General features: G+C 38.2%; 1 protein-coding gene across 1 annotated transcript in view; it reads left to right on the top strand.

Moving 5' to 3' along the window:
- Window positions 1-13,137, top strand: part of SPIDR (scaffold protein involved in DNA repair) — a 206,165-nt gene that overhangs the window by 185,042 nt on the left and 7,986 nt on the right. The window contains exons 12-16 of the mRNA XM_074146132.1: window positions 2,700-2,787; window positions 5,131-5,274; window positions 5,369-5,428; window positions 9,092-9,290; window positions 10,302-10,454. Coding sequence (XP_074002233.1) covers window positions 2,700-2,787; window positions 5,131-5,274; window positions 5,369-5,428; window positions 9,092-9,290; window positions 10,302-10,454 — 644 coding nt within the window. The remainder of the gene's footprint in view (window positions 1-2,699; window positions 2,788-5,130; window positions 5,275-5,368; window positions 5,429-9,091; window positions 9,291-10,301; window positions 10,455-13,137) is intronic.

Genomic DNA, 13,137 nt, shown 5'->3' with positions numbered 1-13,137 from the left:
AAAGTTTTTATTTTGTCTTCTGTAGCCAGAAAGGCTCTTTGTGCACATGGGGGATAACCATGTCTCTTCACTGTAGCACAGAGCCAGCTGTTCATCTCTTGTCCCGACTCTATAGCTGAAGAAGGATATGCATATTGGATAAAATACACCCATTGTTCAAGTCAGATTGAAGTGGGATTTGAGTGTTGCTTGGCCAATAAAGAGAATGAATTTTGTTCTTTCTGTGAGGGTTGTGATTTTCTACAGAGTAGGACACAATGTCTTCCCATTTCTCCACTGTTGTTGCCCCCCTCATTCTCCCTTCTGCTAAGTCGAAGTCCACAAATGTAAAAACTTTCTTGGAAGTGTATAAATGGGTAGGGCAAGAGGGGAGCCCCTCACCAGGGACAATGACTGATACAATGACAGCTCCAGGAGAGAACATCCCCTTTGGTAGAGAAGGATCCTGGCAGGGTGTGACTTGGAACTTGCAGATCCTTCAGGTGGCAAACGTCCCTGCCCTTTGCCTGACTGGTATCAAAGAAAAGGATGTGGCCAAGATATTCAGGAGACGCTCTTTACAAAGCGTAAATAATATACTGTAAACAAACACTGTCATTTACTAATAAATAAGTGCTCCTAGGTCAAGCAGTAGATGACCTTCTCCAAAAGACCACAAGTAATTGAAAAAAATTTACCATTTGCCTTAGATATTCTGATATGGGTAGCAAGCTGGAAGAGAGCTAAAGAAGAACAACTCCATGTCCCTTTTGCAAACTTAAAAATACAGATGAGGGATCAATGTACGGTCTGTGTGGAGATGTGATTATACCTGCACTGCAACAACACGTTTGCTATAAATTGATAGAGACGTGATCTCTGTATGCATACACACACAAACATGCGGAGTTTGTGGTGCGTTTATATCCGTGCTCTGCCCTTGCCCTTGTGCTGCATGTGGAGTGAGGGAGGCCACTTGTGTAACTCCCCGAGTTGTCTCTTTTTGTAACTCTCCTTTTTCACATCCCAGTTAGCAACACCAGCTTGTTCCACTGGACACTGGCCCTCCTGTGACTGTAGAGAGGATATCGTTCTGTCACAAAATGTCACCCTGATCCAAGATTCAAGTGATCAATTTGCTGTAAAGTCTTTTTAATACCCCAGAAGTGTTGCTTTGGATGTTGTAATTTTCTCACTGCTAAAACCAAAACACAACCCAAAAAAACCCCAGCTTCTGAGCTCAGCCTTCTCCTTTTACAGAGTCGACGATGATGCCCTGTTAGTCAGGAAGTTCATTTTTGTAGAAGAGCAGCACATTTGTGTTTCTGGGCCGTTCATTAGTGTGGAGAACACGACTACAGACAGCAACATCATCTTTTTAATCTGCCAGCTTCTTACCTGACTCGGGAGCCACAAGTTTTATTCCACAAGATCCACTCTGAGATTTGCATCCATAAAACTTCTGACGGTGCTGGTCCAAAGGCATCACCATTAACACTGAATCGTAGGTGATACCTGGCACTTTATGAAAAAAGCATGGGAAGAAATTCACTGCCTGTAGACACCTAAGTGCTTAGGGATCTGGAGAAGGACTAGGGAAATACAGAAATAAATAAGCTTTAGCAGAAGTGAGCTAAAAGCAGAACTTCAAAGCAGAGTTTCCGTGGCCCCTTGAAGAGAAGCAGCGTATTGCAGCGTGCTTTAGCCCTGTATGCCTTTTCCTTCTTCTAAACAGTTCAGTTTAGAAGCTAATCTTACTTTCAGCAACTTTTAGACTTCATGTTTTTAGAGGTGTTGCAGAAATGGTGGCTTTCTTAATTGGAGGAACAGACAATTTTTTCTTGGAGACAGTGGGGGGTTAAAATCCAGATCTCTGTGCTTCAACTACACAGAGCAGAGAACTAGGACAAGATAATAGAGAGCTTTAACTCAAAAATGCATGCCTCTTCAAGTTGGTTATCTGTAGCTATTTCCCCTCCCTCAGCTGTTTTCTTGGCCTCTCCCGCGGATGTTCCTGCCTGTCCTGCAAGGATGCCATGTCGACTGACAAGGCAGCCGCTGTGCAGCGTCGCATGCTAAAGCTAACGAGTCTGCAGCATTTTACCTTAATATGCTGGGCCGCTAATTGCATGTTTGTTTCTGAAGTGGGAAACTTGCAAAATAGAAAAATAAAGCCCGTAACTAAATGAGCCGCTGTGTAGGAAGGAGACAGTCCTCTGCACATGCACTTAAGATAACAAAATCTTGCCTGTTTCTCCATATCTGATAATTGCTGATTTTCCTGAAAGCAGTTTAGAGAAAAGCAAGAAATGAAAACGTTAGAAGCAAAACTTTTTTTTTTTTTTTTTTTTTTAAATCGGTTAAAATAGTTAAAAACTTTTTTATAAGAGAAGTTGTACTGGTATCTGTGTCCTTCCCAAGCTAGTGTTTACCCCGGTTCCTCTGAATTTATGATGTAGCAGGCTGTTTGTGACAAAGGATTAATTATGACTTGCTTGTCACTGAATGCGATACATCCCTTCCCTCCCTCTCCACCCTGCAGCAGCAATGATGGAGATTTAATTAGACCAAATCAAAACCAGCTTCCAGAAAACAAATATGATTTAAAATTGTTTTCATAATCATGCAATGGTTTAAATTATATTTCTTCATGAATCTTTTTAATATAACATATAACACTGGAAAACATTTTAAACCTGATTTTATTGGTCTTTTTGAAGGGCATTAGGACTCTTTAGTCTGATAGACAGTCTGTGGCCTCCAGTGGTGCCTGTAAAAGTTCCTGGACAAAGTCAAGACTCTGACATGGTAAGTCATCTTATTACGGAAATGTACTTTTTCACTCACAACTTCTGTTTTTGTTGGTAGTGTGATCATGTTTACTTTGGGAATCAGATTCTCTCTCTCTCTTTAGCTACTGAGTTTTGTCTTACTGGTTCTGGCAACCTCCTAGACTAACCTGAAGATCAGCAGCATCTTTCCAAAATGATGCAATTAACCCCTTTTTAATCCTCTAGACCTAGAATGGTAGGATGTCCAGACAGATTATTTGTCTCCTTGCAGGAGGAAAGAGGTATTAGATAGCATGGAGCCAGCTGATAAATCCATATACAGGGATATTAACTCATTCTTTGAAGCACTTTTCAGCCTTAGATTCAAAAGCACTTTTCTGAACATTAACTTTTGGGAGTACAGACTGACTGCTGGAATCAGGTCTCCTACTAGTTAGGATGATTTTGACTGATATTTGTCTCATATGAAGGTAGCCAAAAGATGAGCACAAAAATAATCTCCTAAAAAGTAATGAATGTTTCTGTGATTTTAGGGGGTGAGGACATATTAAAATCAATTTAAAGTATGTTACTATACATTTGCAAATCTAAAATTGCATCTTTAATTTTCCTTTACTTAGCTTTTGTAATTGAAAAAGAGTTCTGTCATATCAAGTGCCATTTTAGTAATACGAGATCATTTAAGAAGCTTCTGAGTAATCAAGTGCTTGTGCTGGCTGCTCTTCTTGTATAGCTGTTCTTTGGGGAAGAAGTTTGGGGTATTAAAAATTTGTGTAAGAGCCTAAAGGAGTCAGTCAGGATGCAAATTCTAGAAAAGAAGAAAAAACGGAAAATAAACACGTTTCAAAACCAGGAGACATTAGAAGTGGACGTCACTAGTTATTTCTGAAGTCTGATATCTTTTCTCTGCAATGGAGAGTGTTCTTTGCAGTGTGCAGGGGTTTGTGTTGAGGAATAAAAAGTTCAGACCTTGGCTGTATATAAAACCAAGACGGAAACTGAGGGAAACGGTTGTTCTCTCCTTGACTGTTCCTTTCATCTAGACATTTTGGAAGTCTCAGAGGAATGGATTGTTTTGTGCATCAAAATACTGTGGACAACAGAATGGGAATATCCAGGGATGGAGCAAAGCTCTTAAATGTTGTTTAGCATTGTTATGACTCTCATTTGCTCTTCATTTTCTCTATTTTATTAGCAATCTGAAAATGGAGGAAACTTTCCATAATCATGTAATTTGCACTTCTGTCATGGGTTTGAAATACTAATTCATTCCACAGAGGATCAAGACTTCCATTCTACTGCTGCAGATTTTTGGCTGAGTGGAGTTTTTTTCAGCTGAGATACACATTTTTCTTGATACAAACAGTAGTTTTATGAACAGTTTTATGGAAGCAGTTTTATACATAGGTACATAAATAATATTGCCAGCATGCTGATAATATCGTTGGGAAGAAATCTGTGGAAGTCATTTCTTTTGAGCCATATGTACATTCCGATACCTTCTTTGGTACTGTCAGAGGCAAACAAAATTTGAGTCGATGTCTTTTGCTTTTTTTTAATCCTTCTGCAGATTTTTTTTTTGTAATGGGTGGGCAGCTGTCTTTAATAGATTCATATTTCTTTTATTAAATGAAATGCTTTAACAACAAACATTGCTAGAAGAATATTTTACCATATCCGCAATAAAAATCACTTTCTAGCATTGTCCTTTTTTTCCTGAGAAGCCTTTCTAGTTTGGGACCTCTTTAAGTGGTGATTGATAAAATTGTTACGTCACGGTACTTTTTCAGGGGGGAAGAAAAATCTGGCATAGCACAAAGAGAGCAGTTCTTGTAGCTGTTGCATTCCTGTTCTTCATTATCTCCTTATGCTGTCCTGGATTTAATTTGGCATCTTTAAAAGTTCGTCAGCTGTTTACTATCACAAAAACCCACACACATGCAAAAGTCCCCAAATCTCAGAAAAGTTACGGATGTTAAAAAAACCCAAAAAACCAGAAGAATAATCAGGGCACTCCTACCACGTAATAAAAAAATGCAAAAATAACAACAAGCACCTTGAACTAGTCGCAGTGTTTGCCAAGTGTGCCAAATCATGCCATGGTTTTGGGATGAGGATCAATGTCAGATTATGGAAAGAATGATAAGCACAAGCTGATTTCACTTATAACTTGTGAATGTCAGTTTATTAACTCAACTTCTACTTCAGAGAGTTGTTGTTATTAACCATGTAATCCTGTTTTCCCATGCCTCTTAAAATGCAAATTGTGTGGTTTGTTTTGGCTATTATTGTAAAACCCAACTGGCCATATTAAAGTGCCTTTTTTTAGGTCACATTTCTTTTTCTTACTTTTTAATAGATGACAACTAATCTTCCTCCTCCAAGCTTCTGTTATATTCTTACTGTTCAGTCTGGTGAAATACATGTGGAAGTGGATGAGGAAGAACAAATTTCTAATTTGTACCAGCCACCAGCTGTTCATAGTCTAAAGGAAATTCTTCAGGTAACCTGCCTTGCAACTTGGATAACAAATACTTTGTACCACTGGATTTCTGGTATCATGTTTGTCTCATTCCCTGTTTTTGTACTGTTTTCAGATCGATGGTTGTAATGAACGTTGTAGCTTTTGGGCACGAGTGCTATATCTAAGGCAGCAGGTAATCTTTCCACTTACCAATGAATTAATTCAGCATGTTTATGTGATGAAGCCAGCATTTATCTTGTTTAGGGTTAAAAACCAAAACCTTCCTAGGATTGTCTTCCAAGAGTTGTATAAGCAGAATTATCACCAAATCTAAAGTGCTTGTGAATGGGTAAAATGAACTGCATCTTCAGTTTCAATACCACCCAGTCTAGGAAGGTCATTATTTCTGAATAAATTGCTATCTAACCAGAAGTAGTATTTCACCCGGGTAAGGGAGCTTCATTGAGACGTAAGGACATTCGTTGAGGCTCATTTTATAGCTAAATGCTCTCCTTAGATACATAGTGCAAAGTTCCCAGGCAGTTGAGTGTCTGGGGATAGAATTTGACAGATGATGGTTATATAAAAATAAAGTTTTGCTCTTTGCATGCAAGTGTGTGGACTGCTTTTGCTGACTTCAGTAGAAGTCCCCTGGACAAATTTGGCTTTTATGGTCCAGTTAGTAGAACAGAGGAACTCTTAGGTAAATACATCTGCCATCCATACTATGTTGCAAAGCTTATAATTATGTTTTATTTATTTGTTTCTGAATGACGCTACAATTTTCTTTCAAAATGTTGCTAACTCCCTCAGTAGTTAAAGGAATTTTTTGTTGCTGATTTATTTATGTTTTCCTGGCGACTGGATCCTCAGTACAGCCAGCACTGAATTCTGGTGGAGAATAATTTGCAATTGTCCATCAGCTCCACAAGAAACAAAGTGTGAATCAAAGCATATGAACCAAAGACAAAGAAATTCCAGAACGGCCAACAAAATAGCTGGAGATGCTTCCCACCAGTGCGACACATAAATTTAATTTAGGTCTTGCCCTTTTGCTTAAAAAGCCAATGAGTTATGATTTGATTTTTAGCCAGGAAGTACTTTTAACTTCCAAGATGAGGGGTATCACTTGTGTTTTCTCCATGCCAAGTGAGAATTTAACAGAGCATTTGCAAGCATGAAATTAGGGCTAGTTTGCTGGGATCTTTAGGGTGCTAACAGAAAGATGGACACATGCATGCGTAAACTTCTATTTCCAAGAAACCTGTTCTATTAAAAAATAAAATAAGATTACAGACTAGTGGTACCCTAGGCAAACATTTTTGTATTCAGGAATGTCTACATCTGAGATGCTGTGGGTCATCAGTATTCTTGTGTAGAAGCACTTCATCGCTAAATTAGAGAAAAGATGAAAGATGCAGGAACAGATGTGATTTTGAAGAATGGAAGCTTGTCTAGCAGAGAAGAAGGTCTATGATTTCTTCTTGCTAGTAGGAGGTTTGTTAGCTGTTTTTTTAATGGCTATTCATTTACTGAACTGTAAGCACTAAATTTTTGCAAGTGAACGACATGAGTGCTCATAAATTTTTTGAAAGTAGTGTTGGAAAAGCAATAGAAAACATTTTTCTGCATAACTCCTGGATAACTGCTGGATAATGCTTCTGGATAACTGCTCTAGGAATGTAAAGGTGTTAGTGTACTGCTTGCCTAACCCCTGTAACCTGCTGTTAGTATATTGCTTGCCTAATCCTCCCAGAAGAAGGTCACGGACAGCAGCTTGTTTACTGCAGTTGCCTTTGCCAAAAGGACATATCCTTCACATGCAAAACCATGAAGTCATAATAAGTGAGGAAGGGACTATGATTTGGTTTATTTTGCAGATTTATTATTATTAGATAAGCTGCTACGTGAGCTAATTCACATGCACTTTAAAAAATAGTATTTATTCTATGTAGCGGCAGTATTCTGAGATACTTCATTTGTGTGAAGGACGAATGGAAATATGCTTTTATTATTACTCAGAATCTGTACTGTGGTACAGAAGGAATATGAGGAAATATATTCCATCTGTGGTTAAGGAGCTGTCCTTCCTTGTAACTCAATCCTGCTGCTATTTGTCTGTTGTGTCCTCTCTGTTCAGAACAAATTGTCACACATAGCAAGATGATGATTTTATACTAACTTGTGATTTTTGCTGTTATTATTATTTACTTTTTGGATGATTCTTCTGAAATCCAGCTTTTAATGTGTTAGTAATTCTCATGGGACAGCTGTAAAAATTCTTTCTTTGAAGCTGTCCTAATGTTATCTGCACAGAGGAGGTACTCAAATGTATGTAGTTACTAGGCAAAGAAACAGCGTCAATGCAATAGGCAGCATATATTGTATTAAGGCATAAGCTTAATACCGGAGTTATGAATTTTCCCAGTCATTATTTACAATTACTGCATTTGTTCTAAGAGCTGCTAGCACGAACAAAAAGTTAATTTCAGTGTGCTCAATGGTTTAAAGGTTTGAATTCAACTGAAGACAAAAAGTTGGGGTTCTTGTTGCGTTACCCTATACTAGAGACATGCAACTTCCAGAATAAAATAGTTATGTGATATGTGTCTCTCCAATCATTGTAGTATTTGGTTTTCATTTAAATGTTTTAAGTATGAATTTTTAATCAACAGACTAATTTAAAATAGTAGCAAAAACTTTTCTAATTAAGGAAGTAATTTAATCTTAGTTAAATGTATTTAAATATTAGAATCTTAAAATTTTACAAGCTGCTTGAACTAGTAAATGTGAAATATGTTTTGTTATTAAACATATTTTTTCTAAAGCATGGGAAAATTCACATACACACACAGATATTATAAAAGCTGTGTTAAAAAAACAAAGAAGAAAAGCATGGATCGTCATGTTGTAACCCATCTGATTTTGTTAAGAGACTGTGGAATAAGCACTGATGTGTATGTAACGTCTGCCTAGTCTGTCTTCATCATCCCAGTGTGAAAAATTTTAGAAGTACTACTGATTTTGTGATACGTATTTTCAGATATGATGGCTGAGATGAAATGTAGGTATTTTGGTTGTGACATGGGTAGTTGTGATATACCTTGCTTTAGTCACACCATAGTATTTTTGTACCCGTCTTAGGCAGAAAGCTTACATTGTCATTGCAGACTCCTGCGTCTCTTTCTTATGAGTTATCTACTTTCCTATTTCTGTGCATCATGCAAATAGTTAGAGATGTGTGTTCAACAGAAGGAAAAAACTCCAGCTTTGTAACCTGCGGTAGCTATTAGCCAAGGACTGGACAGTAGCTATTAGCCAAGAACTGGTGCTCTTGGGAATCAGATAACAGTACTTGGAAAATTTGCTCACACAGGAATACTATTAGTAGTAACGTTAGCCTTTCTTTTTTTTTTTAAGACAAAAATTATATAAGTCTTTGTTCAGAAAAACAGCCAGTTAACTTTTTAAATATATATCTCATATATATATGATATAAATATACAATATATAATATATAACATAATATTTTAAAAATAAAATATATTTTCAAATCGGTAGTACAGTCCGAATGAGTTATTTACGATGAAGCATTATAGTTGGTAGAAGTAAACCCAAGATTCCAGTGGGTCAACCCCAGAAAGTTAATTTAAGGAAGCGATGGTTGTATCTGCAATAAGGAATAATGAAAAATTCTAATAAAGCTTTGAGTCATTATCCTGTACGAGCCCTAAATGTAATAACTTCTGTAACTTTTATTAGGTATTTAAATATGAGGATGCTTTAGTCTTTCCTTCTGTTAAAAATTAACAACTGCATTCCAATTTTGTATCTTTTTTTTTTTTTTAAATCATAGACAAAACACAGTGTTCCTCTAAATCAAAGAGAGATTTGGTTGTTTGTGACTGACTCCACATTGCAAAATGTGGTTCATATCACTCCAAAAGTTGTTGCTGTGTCAGTCGCTGCATCATGTCTTCTCAGTATGGAAATCACAGAAGCCCTCAGTGTTGCCTCGCAACTCGTCTTCTTCAAGGATGCACTGTGGGGAAACGGTAAGCTTTACACGAGGTTTTGAAGCGGTTGGAATCAGACAGAAGTAGCATCCTAACCTCTGACACGGTAATACGTGACCTACAGAGATTTTCATTCTCAGATGAATAAGAGACATTGAAAGTTTGGGATGACAAATTGGAAAGGGGTTGTAATTAGAACTTTCCTGTAAGGTTTGGGGTTTTTTTTATACTTTTGGCTTGATCTCCAAAGTAAATGAGAAAATCAGTGATCTTGCGTTATGTCCACCAATATTACTGTCAGTCTTCCCTGATAACTGTCGAATCTAATGACCAGTGTCAATCAAATTTGCTAACTTACAGAAGAGTAAAAAATATTAAGGAACTTGGTTTTATTTGTTTTTATATTATTGCAGAAACTTGTTTTATTGACCTCTAAAAGGAGCAAAAGAGACTTGCCTGTCAACAAATACAGGAATTTTACAAACTGTCCTGTACTATCTTAGCTGTGAGCCTTTGCCACCATACAGATCGTGTAATGATGGTAGTTCACTTTACATTCTTTTTTGAGGTTCAGGTAGGGTTTGCATGGGCAGTTCACGTCTCACACCTTCAGTCACTTCCAAAATGTAAGTGGACTGGAAGCAGCAGCAATCTCTGCTCTGGAGAATAAAGCGTTGCATGCACCTGCTCTTTGACATCTTCGAAACAAAGTAAGCCCACCTGAAGGGGTGCCCCAGCTTATTCCAAAGGGAAGAGACGGTAACGTTGTGTTTGCAGGGAGCGTGGGGCAATGCAGTCAAGGTGGAATAGGACTCTCTACTGCCACGTTCGAATTTTCAAAGCAACTATTTTCCGTGGGAGCTGCAAAGTGTAATGAGAGCACGATGCACGTATCGCTGAAAGCAAAATATTTTGTCATTGAGAAAACTTGATGGAGTCTATCCATCTGTTTAGTAGCTGGCAGAGATCGTTGTCTTTATTGGCGGTGACAATTAACATGGTCACCTTTTTCCTTGTTACTGTACTGAGTTGAAATGTCTTTGTTGGCAGGTAGGATTATTTGTGTTGAACGTACTGTTCTCTTATTACAAAAGCCTCTTTTGTACTCGGCTGCCGGTGCTGACCTCAGTGAGCTGACTGGCCCCGTCAGACTCGATGAGCTGGATTCGACAACACAGGCCAACTCCGTTTGTGCTGTAAGAGGTTTGTATGGCCTTTCCTGAAATGAATGTGGTTAATTATTTGTGCTCACTTTAATCTTTTGTGTCTTCGTATTGATTTCTTGCACGAACAGCGTGGAGGGGTAAAAAAGCACAGTATTGCTGTAGGTCATGGGGATATTTCAGTTTTTATACTTCTTTGTGGGCTCTGTTTGCCTTTTGCTGCCCAAGCTCTGCTCCCACTCATACCCCGGAATAAATGTTTGATGCGCAATCTGTTGTATTATATTCCTTCCTTCGCCGTCTTCTTTCAGGAGCCTTCTGTTCACACCAGTCTTGTTGATATTGGCAGCGGTAAGGTATACCAATATTTTTTAGGCAGATGGATAAGATATGTTGGCCAGATCCTGCATGGTAGGAGTTAGTGTCCGATTTCCCTGGAGATTTGCTGCAGTGGGGCAATTTAATATTTCACCGTAGTCGTCTAGCATAACTTGGCCAATATTTGCTCACCATCCACTTTGTATCATTGCTTTGTCTAATATTTCAGTCCTACCACTAACCATGCAGAAAGATTTCTTACAATGTATTTTCTAACATTTCCTAATCATGCAGAAACATTTCCTACTCTGTATTTTCTAATGCTTTGCCCAGTCAGCTTCTAAACCTCCCAGTTGTGGAGTGCCTATAGGGAAAAGTCCTTAAAAGCCCAGTAACTTTTGGCTTTTAAAGACAATTTCCTTTCTTGATTTAACTCAGATGATTCCAGTAGCCCTTGCAGAAAATTCTTGATACTGTTTTACATTTACACCTTCAAGTATTCACTGAAGCATTTGTAATGAGCTTTAAAATAATAGCTAATAACGTTTACAAATGAATCCTTCCAGCTATAATGTGATGCATTAAAAAGACAGTTTGAAACCGTGCAAAGCTGTTACTAAACATACCTTCTCTTATGGTAGAGCCGCAAGTTAGCAATGCCTCTGTCATTAATAAATGAGCACCTTCCAATGACAAATCTTGAACTCTAACAATGCATCATGAAAAACAAGCACAACCAGAGGCACTTCACTCAACACCTTGGTTGCTGTGTACATCTCACACTGATATTGTGAGTTACTTGAAAGATATTTCTGTCACTGGGTGTGAAAGACTTTTTGCTTTTTTTTTTTTTAACCTCTCCAATAGTTACAGTAAGAGTTATCATTTCTGCACTCTTAATTTTATAAGTATGAGAAGTGCCTGTCTTCTTTTGTCCCATTGACAGTGTACGTAGTAGGATAAAGCAAACATTTCTCTGTCTTTTCTTTTTCCAGTAGAGCAAAGAAAATACACCTTTGTGATCTGTTGTGTAAACAAGTGCTTACTTTACACACATGGGACGTGCCCTGCTTTCCCTGTTCTGTATTACAGATGGAAGAATGACAAAAGGAGAAATTAATCCTACAACTTTGTGTTGCTTCGTCTGAAGTTTGTCCAGGGTAGTTGTTACCAGTGTGTTCCCACACGTTTGTACCAATGTAAAGTGTCTTCTTCATACCTATGCTAATGCTATACATAGATGATAACTCTCACTTCTATCTGTAACTAAAATTGTTTAATAGCATTTAAGATATATATCCAGTGTTTTGGAATTCAGTTAGTTATTGCCTACATCTTTCTACTGAAGAAGTTAAAGTAATAGCATTAACCCTCCTTTGTTGGTGGGAGAATATGTGTTTGATAGAGTAACCCATGAAGGAAAATTTGTCACCTCTAAAATTCACTCACTGTCTCTGTCTTTTAACTCAGAGTTGTTAGTCTGGCTTTCAGTGAGAAGCAGTATTACCTCGTTCATCCTTTTTCCGTGCCCTCCTTTCACTTCCTGTACTTTTGGTCACCTACGTCTGCTGTACGTGGGCCTCCTCTCACCTAACACTCAAAAAAGCTGCAAAGGCTTTACCCTACCCTTTCTTGAAGTAGTGCTCCTTCCTTTCAGTTGCAGTCACGGCTGCTTCTCCTGGCTCTCGGGGAGGTTCAACAGGCTCAACCTTCCCTAGAAAGGCTTCTTTTTAACCAGTGAAAAATGCAGGTGGTCATTCAAGTCCTCATCCATAGACACAGCAATTGGTCACGGTGTCAGACTGGGGATGGGCGCAGGCCATGCTGCCTGCTGGGTTTTTGGTAGATTGATAATTTGTTTGGAAGGTATGTAAATAGGGTAAGTTAGGTTGGAAGGAACCTCTGGAGTTCCTCCAGTCCTAACTCCTGCTCAAAGCTGGGCCCTGAGCAACCTGGTACGACTCAATAGCTAGCCCAGCTTTAAAAGGTGGATGTTGCAATCCAAGCAGATCCACTGAGTTTGTCAGAAATCCTTGTTTCAGAGAGTTCCAGTCATACCAGCTCTGGAATGGATTGTGTTGCTCTTCAACAGATGAGTGAAAACCTGTGGTTGCTTTCTACTGGAAAGTTTATTCTTCTTTGTTTCAAAGATGAATCTGTTTCTCACCTATGAGCTCAGGCTTAATAGATTTATTTTCTTATCACTATGCATTGCAAAGTAATTTCTAACCTCTTTTTGCTGTATAGTAGCACTCAGGATGACTTAAATGTTGGCAGTTCATACTGCACAGAACTGGTTTTCCTCTTAACCACGCTTATGAGCAAATTCTAGTTAGTCCATACCACATATGTTATGTGGGAATATTACTTGATTAATGATATTTGCCTAGTATATGACTCACTAC

Source organism: Numenius arquata, chromosome 4 (assembly GCF_964106895.1).
Source record: "Numenius arquata chromosome 4, bNumArq3.hap1.1, whole genome shotgun sequence".
Taxonomy (NCBI): Eukaryota; Metazoa; Chordata; class Aves; order Charadriiformes; family Scolopacidae; genus Numenius; species Numenius arquata.
This window is presented reverse-complemented; position numbering and strand designations above follow the sequence as displayed.